General features: G+C 45.0%; 2 protein-coding genes across 3 annotated transcripts; both read left to right on the plus strand.

The window, feature by feature from the left end:
* The first annotated feature begins 2,942 nt into the window (after positions 1–2,942).
* LOC123064344 (protein MLN51 homolog) lies at positions 2,943–9,679 on the plus strand. Of its 2 annotated transcripts, none has more exons than XM_044487840.1 (10): positions 2,943–3,651; positions 5,790–5,892; positions 5,995–6,395; positions 6,487–7,115; positions 7,235–7,349; positions 7,592–7,714; positions 8,155–8,207; positions 8,356–8,401; positions 8,491–8,671; positions 9,312–9,679. In XM_044487840.1, exons 1-9 carry the CDS (start codon positions 3,125–3,127, stop codon positions 8,516–8,518), a joined length of 2,025 nt encoding a protein of 674 aa, XP_044343775.1. In that variant the 5' UTR covers positions 2,943–3,124; the 3' UTR covers positions 8,519–8,671; positions 9,312–9,679. The 2 variants fall into 2 exon arrangements, with proteins under 2 accessions (XP_044343775.1, XP_044343777.1); XM_044487842.1 differs by having other exon boundaries at positions 8,491–8,667; positions 9,310–9,679.
* A 2,782-nt stretch (positions 9,680–12,461) lies between these two features.
* LOC123179936 (uncharacterized) lies at positions 12,462–14,837 on the plus strand. Its single transcript, XM_044591858.1, has 3 exons — positions 12,462–12,846; positions 12,966–13,041; positions 14,324–14,837. The coding sequence occupies exons 1-3, from the start codon at positions 12,610–12,612 to the stop codon at positions 14,455–14,457; spliced, it is 447 nt and encodes a 148-aa protein (XP_044447793.1). The 5' UTR covers positions 12,462–12,609; the 3' UTR covers positions 14,458–14,837.
* Positions 14,838–16,505: the final 1,668 nt, after the last annotated feature.

Below are 16,505 nucleotides of genomic sequence, written 5' to 3' on the forward strand. Positions count from 1 at the left end.
AGTGACAGTAAATTTCAGCACACTATATAAATTTTTCCTTACCAAATTCCACCTACCAAAGGCGCTTCACTCCCCGACAACGGCGCCAGAAAAGAGTCTTGATGACCCACAAGTGTAGGGGATCTACCATAGCCTTTTTGATAAGTAAGGGTGTCGAACCCAATGAGGAGCAGAAGGAAATGATAAGCGGTTTTCAGCAAGGTATTTTCTGCAAGCACTGAAATTATCGGTAACAGATAGTTTTGTGATAAGGTAATTGGTAACGGGTAACAAATAGTAAAAGTAAATAAGGTGCAGCAAGATGGCCCAGTCCCTTTTGTAGCAAAGGACAAGCCTGGACAAATCTTATATAAAGGAAAGTGCTCCCGAGGACACATGGGAATTATCGTCAAGCTAGTTTTCATCACGTTCATATGATTCACGTTCGGTACTTTGATAATTTGATATGTGGGTGGACCGGTGCTTGGGTATTGTCCTTCCTTGGACAAGCATCCCACTTATGATTAACCCCTATTGCAAGCATCCGCAACTACAACAGAAGTATTAAGGTAAACCTAACCATAGCATGAAACATATGGATCCAAATCAGCCCCTTACGAAGCAACGCATAAACTAGGGTTTAAGCTTCTGTCACTCTAGCAACCCATCATCTACTTATTACTTACCAATGCCTTCCTCTAGGCCCAAACAATGGCGAAGTGTCATGTAGTTGACGTTCACATGACACCACTAGAGGAGAGACAACATACATCTCATCAAAATATCGAACGAATACCAAATTCACATGACTACGTACAGCAAGACTTCTCCCATGTCCTCAGGAACAAACTTAACTACTCACAAAGCATATTCATGTTCATAATCAGAGGGGTATTAATATGCATAATGGATCTGAACATATGATCTTCCACCAAGTAAACCAACTAGAATCAACTACAAGGAGTAATTAACACTACTAGCAACCCACAGGTACCAATCTGAGGCTTTGGGACAAAGATTGGATACAAGAGATGAATTAGGGTTTGAGATGAGATGGTGCTAGTGAATATGTTGATGGAGATTGACCCCCTCCCGATGAGAGGATCGTCGGTGATGAATCCCCCCTCCCGGAGGGAAGTTTCCTCGGTAGAACAGCTCCGCCGGAGCCCTAGATTGGTTCCGCCAAGGTTCTGCCTCGTGGCGGCGGAGTTTCGTCCCGTGAGCTTGCTTATGATTTCTTCCTCAACAAAAGACTCCATATAGCCAAAGACGGGCATCAGAGGGCCACCAGGGGGCCCACGAGGCAGGGGGCGCACCCCCACCCTCGTGGACGGTGGGTGTCCCCCCTCTGGTACTTCTTTCGACCAGTATTATTTATATATTCTGAAATGTGCTCCCGTGAAGTTTTGGGACTTTTGGAGTTGAGCAGAATATGTCTCTAATATTTGCTCCTTTTCCAGCCCAGAATTCCAGCTGTCGGCATTCTCCCTCTTCGTGTAAACCTTGTAAAATAAGAAAGAATAGGCATAAGTATTGTGACATAATGTGTAATAACAGCCCATAATGCAATAAATATCAATATAAAAGCATGATGCAAAATGGACGTATCAGTCCACGACTTAACTAACGGCGATAGATTAAAAAAAGCCAAGTGGGCTTGGCCAGGAGGCAGGGGCTTTAATAGGCTTTCGACGACAACACATCGCACTAGGAAACGAATTGCAAGATGGGGTGCTATGAAATCAGTGTGGCCCCTCCCCGGGTAATGATGCACTATTGGAAAACGGGAAAGGAATGGCTATTACATGTCCTTGCTGGGATCTCTCTAGAAATAAGGGATAGGATCATCATGCTTATGGCATATATGGAGTTTATGCTTAGATATTGCCCATGGCAAGCCGGTATCGCCTATGGAGTCGACTATGGATTATCTTGATAGTTACTTCAAATCTCTACATCTGGCCCAGAGGTACACAACATAAGAAATTCCCAAAGGAAAGAGGTCGCTCGAGGTGGATGTCACACCTATATCACATGCGATCCCGGGGTGCAACCACTACCCCTAGGCCTCTGACGGGTTGGGTGGCACTTTCTGTGGATGGATTGTTCTCGCCGATAGATGGTAGTGCAGCGGCTGGTATGATACTAAAGAATCACGACGGATCAGTGGTTTTTCGGCACATCGTTCCTTGTTTCATGATTATAATGAAGCGTTGGAGGCCGTAATTCATGCGTTGATGCAAGGTATGACAGTGGCCATACAACATACAAACAAACCGGTGCTGGTTCAGTCCGATTCTTCTGAGGCACTATCTATCTTGTTCGAGAATGTGCTTACTCGTTCCGCACATGGAGATCTTGCTGCAGAAGTAAAACGCTGATGGAGGCCGGAGAGTTTATTCCCCAGAAGCTTAGAAGAGAGCAAAATAAGATTACTGATCGGATAGCAAATTACTGTCGTACAATGTTTACTACCATAGTATGGATGCATACATGTCCATCTTGTATAGATAAACTTTTGCCTTTCGAATGTAACCCCGTCGTAGTGGAAAATAAAACTCCTTTTCCCTTGGAAAAAAATCCCGACAATGTTTTCTTTTCTGACATGGCAACGACAATGTTAACTCGAGTCTCTTTCCCTTTGCGCTGTAGCTATAACAACGATCAAGATTAACCCCACCATGAGCCATAGTTGACTTCCTGCTTTATCCATCACAAACAGCTGTTGGAAAGAAAAAGAACCAACGTTTGGTCAATGCAAAAAAAAAAAACCTGACCGCACTACCCCGAAAAAAAAGCTTTATGACCGCACTGCGTACGTCAGCATCCGACAGAGCGCCCAAAACCGGCGTGCGGGCCAGCCGCGTCAGCGTCACGAACGGCTGTCGTCAGACTCCAACTCAACCGCCGCAGGATTTGGACACGGTGCGTGTCCGATGGTGTCACCAAACGGCGACAGTTTTTCCCCGTTCTTAAATCTCATCCACCCTCCCCCTCCTCCTCCCCCCGTCCACACGCAGACCAGAGACAGACGCACGCGGCCACGGGAAGCTTCTAGATTCCGTCGAATTCCGCCGCCGCCGAACCCTAATCCCCTCGCCCGGCCGCCCCGATCCGCCCCGCGGTCTCCCGGCTCGCGGCGCCAATGGCCGACAGGGAGGAGGAGAAGGCGGAGGCCGCCGTGCGGGAGGGGGAGGAGGAGCAGGGGCAGGAGCAGCAGGAGGAGGAGGAGTACGAGAGCGACCTGGACGACGCGCCCCTCCCGGCGGTGAGGCGCCGGGCCGCGGCGAGCGACGAGGAAGAGGAGGATGAGGAGGGCGAGGGCTTGCCGTTGCCGCGGAGAGGGGCCGGATCCGGCGCGGAGTCCGACGGGCAGGGCGCCGCCGAGGAGTACGGCGAGGAGTACGAGGAGGAGTATGAGGAGGAGTACGAGGAGGTGTACGAGGATTTCGAGCAGGGGCGTGGCGGGGCGGCCGCCCAGGCGGTTGCCGCGCCGAGAGAGGCGGCGGAGGGGGCCGAGGAGGGAGGGGAAGCCAAGGAGGCGGCGGCGGCGGGAGAGGAGGGGGAGGAGGGGAAGAAGGAGAGCGAGCCCTTTGCCGTGCCGACGGCGGGCGCCTTCTACATGCACGACGACCGCTTCCAGGAGTCCCGCGGCGGCCGCGGCCGCGGAAGGTACTCACTTTTCCGTCTTCAGATTGATTACCGCTTACTTTTTGGCCATTGAATGACTCCGCGACTTAGGATGCAGCCCAATTGCTAATTAGTGGACTTAGGCTGTGTTTGCATTGCGCTCTGAATTATGAATCCTGTTTTGCTTAACCTGATTTTGCTTATGAAACCAGCATTGCGATGAATTACAGCAATCCTGTTTGCCCAACTAGATTTCGTGCAGTTTACCATGTGGTTAGCCAACTTTTATCCGCTTTCGCCGCTAATTTCTGCAGCGAATTGTAAAATAAGTTCGGTGCAACACAATTTGGCAACCGCAAAGTAAGCATTAGTTGCATCAAGTTTAAGCTTGTGGGGATTTATGTTTGATTAGTTTCACCCAAGTTTCCACAAAAACGTACCGTGGTTACTAGTGTCGTAAATGTACAAAAAATTATCATGGTTACTAGTGTCGTAAATGTACAAAAATTTATCATGGTTACTAGTGTTGTAAGAGAAGGGGAGCCTTGGCGCAGTGGTAAAGCTGCTGCCTTGTGACCATGAGGTCATGGGTTCAAGTCCTGGAAACAGCCTCTTACAGAAATGTAGGGAAAGGCTGCGTACTATAGACCCAAAGTGGTCGGACCCTTCCCTGGACCCTGCGCAAGCGGGAGCTACATGCACCAGGTTGCCCCTTTTTTTACTAGTGTTGTAAGAAGAGACCAAACACTGATACCAGGAAACTACTCAAATTCCTGTCTTAGATTTGTCTAGATACGGATGTATCTAGTCACGGTTTAGTGTTAGACACATCCGTATCTAAACAAATCTAAGACAAGAATTTTGGGACGGAGGTAATAGTAATTAAAATGTGGTCTGTTGCCCTAAATACTTCCACATGAGAGTCTGATGCATGCACGGCTGTTACATATCATAGTTGTTCGTCGCATATAATAGCTGATTGTTGCATATGGAAACATGAAGACAACAAACTTTTCTATAAGTATATTTAGAATTGAATAGGGAATCTAAGGGACTTGAATTCTGGTCCTAGTCAATTAAAGTCATTCAACTAGAATTGCAGTACTGAGCTGAAACACACTTTACTAGGCTGTTCTGTACCCGAAGTCTTTCAACCAGAATTGCAGTACCAAGCTGAAACACACTTTACTAGGCTGTACCAGTAGCATTCTGTGCAAATACCACTATATATTGCCCCTGCCACCAGCGAAACCTGCAACCCCACAGGCCACAGGTTCTAACCTCCCTCTGCTGTTTATGGCACCAGTTCTGTTCATCATGGACACACTGATAATCTAATGTTGCATTATACCAGAAACAGTGATGAATACAACGGTGCAGAATTGTCAATAGAAAGTAGCAGGAAAGCATCAACCTAAAACATAATATGTGAATGCATTTAATGTATAACAGTTGAATCAAACTGGTGATGTTTTGTGCACTAGAGATTTGACAGTCAGCTTAGAAAGTACAGACCTCTCCAAATTGGCTGTAGTTTAGCTAGTGATGTCAACCAAAAGAAACATGCCCAAGTGTATGAACAAGTGTATGCGTTACTGAATCACACAATTTCATACAACTAGTTGGTACACACATGAAATCCATGTTAACTAGTAAGTTATTAAATTTATTCACTAGATCAAGATGCATACGCAAAAATAGAGGTTTTCCCATGTAGCTTTGTAAGTTTGTCTGTCGCACCTGTGTACTTACCTGGAAAGTGTGGAAGCGCCTTTTTCTTCTCTTTTGCCCTGGAGTGTGTTGTATTACCATAACTTATGTAGTCCTGGCTTCTTCAAATGAAATTGGAGGCCCTCAACCGCCCCTTCATGAAAAACATACCCCCCCCCCCCCCCCCCCCGGCAAAATAAAGATAATGCAGGTACTAAGGTATTGTACAATGGTAGGTGCTTAGAAAAATATAAACCGGGTTTTTTCTGAAGCACCGGTGCCTATTTCTACAGGAGAGATGCCTAATTAAGCGTCTACCCCTGTACAAATAAACACCGGTGCTTAAGAAAAACCTGGTTTATTTCTCTAAGCACCTTGCATTGTACAAGGCCTAATGATGCTTAATCTGTATTATGATTACATTATCCAGGTTTCAACTGCTTTCTAATCTATCCATATTCTCAATTTAGGAGAACACTGAGTAATAGGAACTTGTGGAATCCTAAAGAGGAGGAAGCTTGGGTCCATGACAGATTTGATGAGATGCATCCACGTGGTTATCATAATGGCAATGTGAGTAACTGACTACTATGCTATCTTATTTTCTACTATGCATTGAACTGCTGATGCATGTTTCCTTACCAATATGCTTTTTTTTGTCAATTGTGCTTTCAGATGAGAAATCCAAGGGGCCGCTCTGGAGGGCGTGTTGGTGGACCTGGCGGTAGGACTCGTGGTGTTGGCCGTGGTAATTTCAGAGGCAACAGGTCTCGAGCGCATAATCATGATGGTAACCAGAACTACAGCTATGTTCCAAAGGGATCTCTAGTTTCCCTTGATAATACAAAAAATGCTGGACCAGTCCTGCGTGAGCACAGGAAGAACAGAGCTCCTAAATCGTCTCATGCTCGCAATGATGATGTTGATAACTTTGATGTGGTTCCAAAAGAATCTCACACTTATAATGACGGTTCCAGAAGTCGTAAGGCCACACCAAGCGTAATTCGTGGCAGAGGCTCTAGACGTTACCAACCACGTCGCAGTACTACTGAGATATCTTCAGAGCAAAATGATAAGTGAGTGGAAGGTTTATTTTTATTCAATCTTTGCACATTTGTTTTGATAGAGAACTAACAGCAGCATGTTTGTTTTTCAATCATATTTCAGATCACAGAAACCTGAAAATGCTTTATCAAATGCAAATTTGGGGAAACACCAACCTCAGAATTCAAATTCTTGGCCTGAGCAAGGTTTTCCTAATAAGCAATCCTTTGCATCAAACTTGAATTCAGCCTCGCCGCCATTTTACCCTTCAAGGCCGTCCCACCAGGAACAACTGATTGGTCAAAGGGGGAATGCACAACCTAGTACCACTAGTAGACCCTTCTCACCCCCCATTGGTATGGAACATGTTTCTCCAACCCCACAAAATGCCCCCCTGTTGAGAGGGAAGGCTTTCGTACCGAAGGGCACAAATATACAGTCATCTCCATCATCATCAAATACCCAATCCACACTAAGGATGCCAACCCAGATGTTGGGTGCACAATTTGGTAGTAGTGGTCGAATGCCATCTTTCACACAACCTACGCCTACAGTTTTGACTGAAGACACTGGTGTTTCTTCACCTAATGGATCAAATGAAGCTGTTACTCGATTGACGGTGAATGGGCAACCTGGTGGCCAGGGAGAAGAGCGTGCTTCTTTTCCCTATGGTGGAGGTCATGTTCTCGGAGCTACAGGAGGCCTTTCACTTGGTGACAAAGGTTTCCATGGCACCCCCGCACTCTTTCCAGGTTTGTAAGTTTAACACTGTGAAATTGCAATTTAATAAAATGAGTACTTAATGATAATATATATGAAAAATAAGTAATTAATGATACTAGTAAAGTTGTAACTGTTTTCTATCATACAGTTATGCAGTTTGGAGGCCAGCATCCAGGTGTGCCTGGTGTTCCTTCAATCGGTATGGCTTTACCAGGATTTGTGTCTCAGCAACAACATGGCGTCAGCAATTCTGAGATGGCTTGGTAAGGAGTTAATTATCCTCTTTTTTTTCTGCATCTCAGTCTAGTACGATGCTGGTGCACTACTGTTGTCTGCGCCATGATGATGTTTCATAGTCATTAATATGCAATTTTGATTGGTATTACATGGCTGCATACTACTTCCGCAGACTGGCTTATCGATGTAGCATTTATTTATTTGATGAATATGGCATTCATAGTTAGCTTGTCTAATTATTTGTTTGGGCGCATCTGACTGAAATCAGGCTGCCAATATTGTCCGGTTCCGCTGGAGGTTTAGGAGCAACTTATGGCTCACCTTATTTTGCCATGGATGGAAGCTATTATTCCCGACCTTCTGAGCAGGCATCTTCTTCAGTTAATCCTAGGTATGTCGATCCAGTACTATAACATGATGCATTGCAGGGCTTTTAGAGTTCTTATATTGCAGCTGTAGTCGTACATACTTTTGAGATGAGTTACATCAGTTTAATTATGATGAGTTCATCCTCTTTTTGCATAGAACAACAGTCCTGCTAGTTTTGTGACAGGGTTAAAGCTTGACAGCAAAAGCTGCAAAGATCACCAGCATGTTCACAACAGTGATAAACTATGCATTATTTTTTAAGCAACTTAGTTGGCCTTAGGACTTGTATTATGTCAATTTACCCCATCAATGTGTCTGCTTGCTTTGTCTTCGAATAGTACTGAGTACTGACTGACCAGTCGGATCTCATTATATATTAAACTTTTTCTCTGTCACTATCAAACTTCATTGAATGAAACAAGGATGAATGATTCTGGTTTTCTGTTATTTGCTGCTCTACAGAGAACCTAGTGCAAGTAATGCGCCGTCTCAGTTGAAGCCCCCACAAATAACAGGTAAAACAGCTTGGTTCCCTTTTCACTATCGTATCTCTACCTTGTTATTTTACCTGTGTTTAATTTCAGATATTTTATTAGAAGTTTCTGCTCTCTTTTGTGATCCTAGAAAACTAGGAATGTTTTGACACATTTGCCCCTTTTGCAGAAGTTGTAAATGATGAGCCTAGTCAACGCCAAAATAAACCTCGCCGGTATTGTTAAAAAAACATATCCATTCCGTCCACTGTATGCTTTCTCATAATAGCACCATGTGTTGATATCATGTCATGTCTTGTTACAGATACTCGCAGATGAACCTTGGCCAGTGACCATAGGATGATGTTAACAAGCACTTCATGAGCTTTGGGTCTTTGCAAGATTTGGGCAAGACTTGTTATCTCAACAAGGTCTTACTGAGTAGCTGAAGCACTTCAGTGTCTGCTCTGTGCACTTTGGGTTATTTAGTATCCAAAAGATGTCAGGTACATGTGTACAATACATGGTGCATGCCAGCCATTTTTGTTCCCTTCCATTTTATGTTTGTTTATATGAACTGGTGATGACCTGTGCTACTGCCCTTTCACCTGAGCCTTGAGATTATGAAAATTATTTGCCTGTCATTGGTTACAGGGTCCACTAGGTGTGCCGATAGATGTAGGTTCTCCTGGTCGTATTCCATATCTTTTTATTGGTCTACGCTTTAGAAGTTAAATTAGGAAGCCTGTTGACAATTTGGTCCCGGCAATTAGCCATGTTGATTCTCACTTTTTTGGGCTTCATTGTAACGTTTTTTAAGCTATTCCTACAAAAGGAGGCACTTGAATCTTAGAGATAACTTGAACCTTTTTTTAGAGCAACTGTACATTTGAGACTGTATTTCTAAATCCTGGGCAATTTTGTCCTTTGCCCCTTAAATCTACGTTCTCTTATTCATATAGAAATAATTGAACCTTGTGATATCGCTCTAAACTGGTTCATGAGTACATTGCATTATGTGTACAAGCAGATGTTTATATCTTTCTTGTAGCCTTGAACTGGAAGATGCGGTTAGCGATATATATTGCCCACATGGACATTACACTGCTCATGATTGTTAACAAACCTTACACTGCTCCTTTGCAGGTTGACTGTTGAAGCTGTCCGTATCACTATAATCACTCGCAGTGATTATTCTGATGGGTCGCTGCCAGCGGTTCTGTTGCTCTATCACGTAAGACTGCCGATGGCGGGAGGCGAGATTCTTGGGGTCGTGTTTGGTTGGGGAACGAAGTGTAATAGAATGGTCATGGTTCCACGCCGCTGGAACAGGTTGGTTCCGTTCGTGTGCTTGGGTCAGTGTTTGGTTTGAGAGATGGATTTGGTTGGGCTCACCTCTTGTGTAGAAATGGTGAGATTACCTCGTATGCATATGTGTACACTATATGAACAAATCATTACTCTGTATTTTAGCAACATTTTATTCGAGCTCTCGGTGACATTTCAATTGTATCTACCTACAGCATCAACAATTTAACTACAGAAACGACACCATGAACCAAGCATTATCCCCTGTGCATGTAGCAAAGGTTGCCGATGTAGAGTACGTGCACGCATGGTCCAAGAAAGTAAATGCAAAGCATAGATTCTACACTCCCAGTCCTGCCTTTACAGTTAGGCATTTATTCCACCACCAGCTGATGGTACACTGTAAACCACTGTCTTCCCTGAGAGTGAGAGGAATTACTATCGAGCACCCAATCCATGCTACTCCTATGCGGAAAAGCCCGTGCCGTATCTCCGTGCAGTGCACCAATTCGGTCGTATCCAATATGCTGATCCGCCTGCACCAACCCTCACTCATGCAGGCATCCTTGTATCGAGTAGGGCGTTTCGGTGCCCAGGCTCGTTTGCACCCGGTTAGAATTTTTTTTGTAAAAAAAATCAAAACAAATTCAAAAAATTTCAATTTTTTTGTGCGGTAGATAACTTGATGCGTGAGGCCTGCTCCAAATTTCAAGTCATTTGGACATCTGAGGAGCTCTCAGCAAAAAAGACAAATCGAGCCAAAACAGTACATAAATAGTAGACCTCTAATTTGTCTTTTTTGCTAAGAGCTCCTCAGATGTTCAAATGATGTGAAAATTGGAGCAGACCTCACGCACCGAATTATCTACCGCACAAATATTTTTGGGAGATTTTTTTGGATTTTTCTTGTATTTGTTTTGATTTTTTTGTCAGTATGGGTGCAGATGAGCTCAGGTGCAAAGATGGATTTTCGGTATCCTTGTCTTTATCTTCCAGTTTCACACACCAAAAAGAAAAATATAACTGCCCCCTCCGTCCCATAATATATACTCTGAGTAGACAGCAAGTTGTCTTGCTTTCGAAACTGTAGAAACATGCAGCTCAGAATCTTTGCAAGGCTAGCTAGCTATGGGACAATCATCCAGTGATCGAGCCATCCATTGGCAGCGAGATTTTACTATTTTATTGCTCTTTGGAGCAAATGATTAAGCTTTTCTCCCATGACATTGGCATCTAGCACACCCGTGCATGCATCTTCCCAATATTGCATCGCCAGATAGGCCGCTATAGGCTATGATCGATTGATTACTGTACACCACATGCTCTCTTTTGAGAGGTGTGATTCCACTGTTGGTGTCACTACTCAGTACATACTCACTAGTGCTTGCCGTGCACATTGTCACATGGAGAGCCCGGCAACTTGTCCCCCTATTTACACGAGACAAAACCGGAAGAACATTTCACATGTAGCACATTCTTGGGTAATCTTCGCGGCACGAGGATGTCCGGGTCTCTTGGCCGGGGCATGGTGGTGGTGGCTGACTTCTCCACCGAAGGCGGTTGGTCAGGCTGGTAGTGACGGATTTTGAATCCCACTATTAGCACCGGCGGCGAGTTTAGGAGACATAGTCGCCGGTGAAAACCGAGCCGACTCAGCGATGGCGGCGTCTACGTCGTTATCTTGATGAAGGCATCGTCAACCTGCTCGTCCCACTCCGGGAGAAATCCTAAGATCATCGGATCGGACGATGGCGGCGCTGCGGTGTCGTGTTCCCTATTGGGGGCGTTGTTTGTGGAGCGGCGCCGGATGGAAGAGGCATGAGTGGTGTTGCGTGCCTTCTCTCGCGTCGACGGCGGCGGGTCTCGGCGGCATGGAGCAGCGGGGTCTCGGCGCTGGACGTGGCGTGGTGGCCTCACGCAGGGCGGTGGCACTGTCTGGCGCCATGGTGGCGTTGACAGCTGACCTGACAAGGTCTTTGCGTCAGTACCCGCTCTGAAGATGGTTAGGTGAATGACGGCGGCGGTAGCCTCGGTGAGTGCGCCGAACCGGTGTGTGACCCATTCCCAGCATGTGGCTGGGATGGGGCGTCCGGCATTAGATGTTAGACTTTGGTGCGATGTCGGTTTGGTATTAGGCTCAGACATTCGGCACCCCTGCATCAAGGGGATAAGAGTAGCGACATGTGTCGCCTAGATGGTGGCTTCAAGCTTACTGATGTAATGCTTTATAAGGTCTCTGATAATAATTAATAAAATGACTGCATGCATCGCCCAGATGCAGAGGCCGGGAATAATCCTTCTTTTCAAAAAAAAACACATCCTTGGGTGGATCAAGTGCGAACCTCATCAACAAACGGGCAGTGAAATACAATGATCCTTAGGATGGAATGACAAAATAGTACGTACTCCCTCTGTCCCAAAATAGTATGTACTTTACAAGAAGGAGTAATAAAGTTGAGACACTTATTTTAAGACGGCGAGAGACGGGAGTACGAGATTTGTACCAACCGAAACTTTAAAATGTTTGACCAAGCTATTAACAAAACAGTATGAACATTCGTTCACAACAACGAATATGTATATGATACGATATGTGAAAATATATTCAATGAAGAATCTAATGATATTGGTTTTGCTATTGTAGATATCAATAAGTTTCTTTTTTCTATAAACCTGGTTGAAGTTTACACAGTTCACTTCAGACAAAGCTAACATGCAGAGCGAATAAAAACAGCGGGGGGCTAAAAAACTAAAACTTTGGCGGGTAATTAACAGCCGGCCGGCCGGCGGCCATGGTCCGCATGTAACGTGCCGAGATATATATTAATTGGCAGCGCCGCGCACCCAGCGAGCACGTACACATGCACGGTAGGTCTAATACTATTCCTATCTAGGAGTAGCCGGCCGGCCGGCCCCAACGTACCAGCCTCGCCGATCGACCCCCTCCCTCCCATCCCATGACAGTCAGTACACTTGTACCGTATCCATCATTGATCATGGACATTACTCGATAGATCTTAGCCGATCCCAGCCGATCTTGACGCCAGAGCCCTGCACCGCAGCCGGCTGCCCTTTTTAACCAGCGGCTCCGGCCACTCTCTCCCAGGTGAGCGTGAGAGTGGCACGGGCGAGCTGAATGGCGATGAGGCGGCGGCTGTGGCGCATGGGCGGCAGGGTGCTCAACTGCTTCGCCGCGTGCGTGGGCGCCGGGGCCGGCGCCGGCTGCGGCTGCCTTTGCGCGCGGGTGCTGGGGGATGAGGTGGAGGAGCGGAAGGCCCTGGTGAGCGGGAGCAGCCAGGTGGTGAGGCTCAGCGACCTCATCGTCGAGCGCACGTCGTCGTCAAGGACGCTGGGCTTCCATCTGCAGCCCAAGGTATGCACTATGCAGCATGATTCATCCATGCATCTTCTACCTTCTCCGATATGCTCCTTCTTCTTCTCTTGGTCTCGAGTTTTTTTTGACATGTTTGTTGGTGTGGTGAGTGTGCGTAGACGGTGGAGCTGAGGGTGTCCATGCACTGCTACGGCTGCGCCAAGAAAGTTCACAAGCACATCTCAAAGATGGAAGGTAACACCAACACCAACTCTTACATCATGATGATCCTTCCTTCCTTCCCTCATTTAGGGCAAAGTTACTCTGTTTATGTAAGGCAAAAGGTTGACAAGAGTTGGGGGTTGAAAAACAGAGTGCTCTGTTAAAAAATAGTTACATTTTTTTTGCGAGGGGTGGCGTTTGCATTAACTCCACCGCGTTTTGTGCATCTACGTTAGGCTGGTCATAGTGGAGAGTAACTTAGACTAGTGTCATATGCATGACACTAGTCTAAGTTACCACCTTCATAGTGTAAAATAACATAATAGTAGTGTCATAGTTGGCTTCATTTATTAGTTTGTAGACTCATTCTCTCTTGGAAAGCGCTATGTTACAGTAACATATTATGTTACTCTAAACACATCTCTCCTCATTAAATACATGCCACATAAGCAAACTTGTCTTGGACTGCGCTATGTTACTAACTAAGTTACTTCCACTATGACCAGCCTTATTGCCACTGCCATGTAGTCCACTTTGGATCTTGATTATCGGCCGCAGGTGTCGTTCCGTTGGGCGACAGGGGTGGCCTCAGGCTTGCCTTTCGCCACATGCGTGTGCTGCTGCGATGGCCCGAATCATGCGCCATGGAAGATGCCTCATGTTTTCTTTTTACCTTTTCTTTACCCGTCCTTGTTACAAAATCTTTGTTCTTTTCATGTGCTTTTTACCAGTAAAAAAATGAAAATTATCAATTGTTGCAGAGTTGCTCGCACAAGCAGCAAAAACTCTGTAAATATTCATCAGCTCCAGGTCTTTCATTTTCAGTTTGTTCTACTATCCGAATTGGTAGAGCGTGCGTGCACATGTAAACGAGCTGAACCAACCAACAACCTTTTCGCGCATGACGGAAATTTGTAGTCCACGGAACAAAAAGGTGCAAAGCTTTCTCAAAGTGAATGATTGGCAACAGGAAAACGATTTTTTCCCTAATAAAAACAGAAGCAACATGTATCAGGGCATCTTTTTTACTATCATGGGAAATTCGTTGCACACGTCCACCTAGTTTGCTGCAGCTCTGCTGCCCTCTCACCACCAAGGTCACTTTCAGAACAGTTTTTTTTTCCTTTTCAAAAAAGTTGGGTAGAGAAGGGGGAAAACAGAATCAAGTTTCCTTTTTGAATACAAATGCGGAAATCACGTAACACTGGCAGTTTTCTGCTGTTGTTGGTTTTGATTCTCCATTTTTTTCTTGGCAAGGTTTATGGTGTGCGCTTTGGCTTGTTATAAAATTTAGAGCATGCTGTTTGTGCTGCAGGGGTGACGTGGTTCGAGGTGGATCTGGAGCACAAGAAGGTGGTGGTGACTGGCGATGTGACGCCGCTGGAAGTGCTGCAGAGTGTCTCCAAGGTCAAGCTCGCCCAGCTCTGGATGCCACCCCAACCATGCTAATGTACGGGCTGGTCGATCGCTGTGTGATATGCAGCGACAGGAGACCATTTTCTCCAATGACCAACACTCTATTTCCCTGGCATCCCTTCTCATATTAGCTTGTTCTTTTCTTCAAAACCTATGTATTCTCCAATCACAAAGGAGTAAGCTTCGGCCGCGTGCATCGTTTTCAGGATGCAAAGGCCGGGAGTTGACACCAACATTTGTTGTGAGGATCGGTATTTTGTCAAGTATATATATGTTCCTAGTCAACAAAGGAGAAATGCGGTCACCGATATAACCTTCAACGAAAGAGAAGGTTTGTTAGGCCATTACCAGTTGACCAGAACAATAAATGGCCACTCGCCAGTAACAACTTCGGCGACCTCTGCATACTTCAACCACCGTCTTATCATTTGTTATCTTCTACCGGGTTTCCATTTTTTTAAGGAGAGCTCCCTCTATGATTTCATTTAACTGAAACCATGTTGTGTTACAAACGACAGCTAAAGCATACAATCTAAAAAGGAACAATGCATGAACTGCAACTCCTGGGTTTTCACATCTCAGACCTTAAGACATAACTGTTCACAGAAGGTAACTAGGCAGTTCACCGAAGACTAAACAACAAAGCAGCTACGACATATAGGCTATATTACAATGATCAACAAGTACCCAAAGAGCATAGTGGAGTACAAAGCAGCAACTCATTAGGATAGACAGAGTAGGGAAAAAGAAAATAGAAGCTTCAGCTCGCCATGATTCTGTTGCCCCCCATCCTCCAGTCATGCACCAGTTTGAAGACTTCACTTGCCATCATTTTGAACATTTGTACTCCCCACCTCATAGTTTCTTGTTTTAGGGTTTTTTCTACAAAATCATCCAATCATTAAGCTACTGAGCAATCATATCAACATGTTTGCGTAACTACATATGTGTTTATGATGAGTTGTGTTGATTTTGAGTGAGTTAAGGTGAGGAATACACGTCACTTACTTATGGGGATGGATTGCACATTCGTATGCAGATTGCAGATTGAACCATGAAAAAACCAGCATGTACAAATTTCCTTGCAAATAATACTATTCTATTCTACTAAGTGTCGAGTATGAACACTACATATCAAACGTAGAAACAAAATTGGAGGCATTCAATACAAGTTGAATGGTGCTAAGAACAAATGCATGTGATGACGACAGATCGTTGAACCCAGGAAAAACCCAATAATAAGCAACGCCGACAAATTCGAGAATAGACCCTTGTAGATATTTTGTTTACTCTAACATTATCCTTTCTAATTACTTACAATTTAAACCATGCACTCTAGTAACCTCTATCAACTTTAGTACTCTCTGCTATAATATTTAAGGATGCTAAAATAGATACAAACAAATACATATAGATACAATTCATCTAAGTTGAACACATTTATCTGTAAAGACATGTGATTTTATTTTATTTTCTATTTCCCCTCATCTAGAAAAATCCGGTTTAAAAACAGACAATGTCTCTAAACAAAATAAAAGGCACCATCTTATTTGTAATGTATGCCTTAAAATAATATTAGTGCAATTTTCAATATTGGCAGTACACATAATAAACCTTGTATCTTATGATGTGGCCACATTGTTATGTGGTTAATTTAACTAATATGATAGAAAATATTAATGTTTAAGATTGTATATCAAAAAAATAAGTTCTTAATAAATGCAAAAGTTTAGTATAAATAAATACTCCCTCCATCCGAAAAAGATGTCCCCGTGGTCATTTTATGAAACCCCCCTCAGTGAATTCCCGACAAATGACACTCCCCCCTGCTCGCCTCCCCCGCACTTCTCCCCAGCTTGTCTCCGGCGCCAGGGCTCCCCTACTTGGCTCCCCGCACCGAAGCTCTCCTGGTTGGCTTCCCGCGCAGCTTCCCCGGGCATCGCTGGAGCTCACCCTCCTCCACCGTGTTGCTTCCCCGGACGAGGATAAGGCTCAATTTTTTCTATATGTTGTCCACCGGACGCACCCTTCCCCGATGGTGGTGAGCCGGAACTGGCCCTGCCCATCGTCAACCTCGTTCG

Source organism: Triticum aestivum, chromosome 1A (assembly GCF_018294505.1).
Source record: "Triticum aestivum cultivar Chinese Spring chromosome 1A, IWGSC CS RefSeq v2.1, whole genome shotgun sequence".
Classification (NCBI taxonomy): domain Eukaryota; kingdom Viridiplantae; phylum Streptophyta; class Magnoliopsida; order Poales; family Poaceae; genus Triticum; species Triticum aestivum.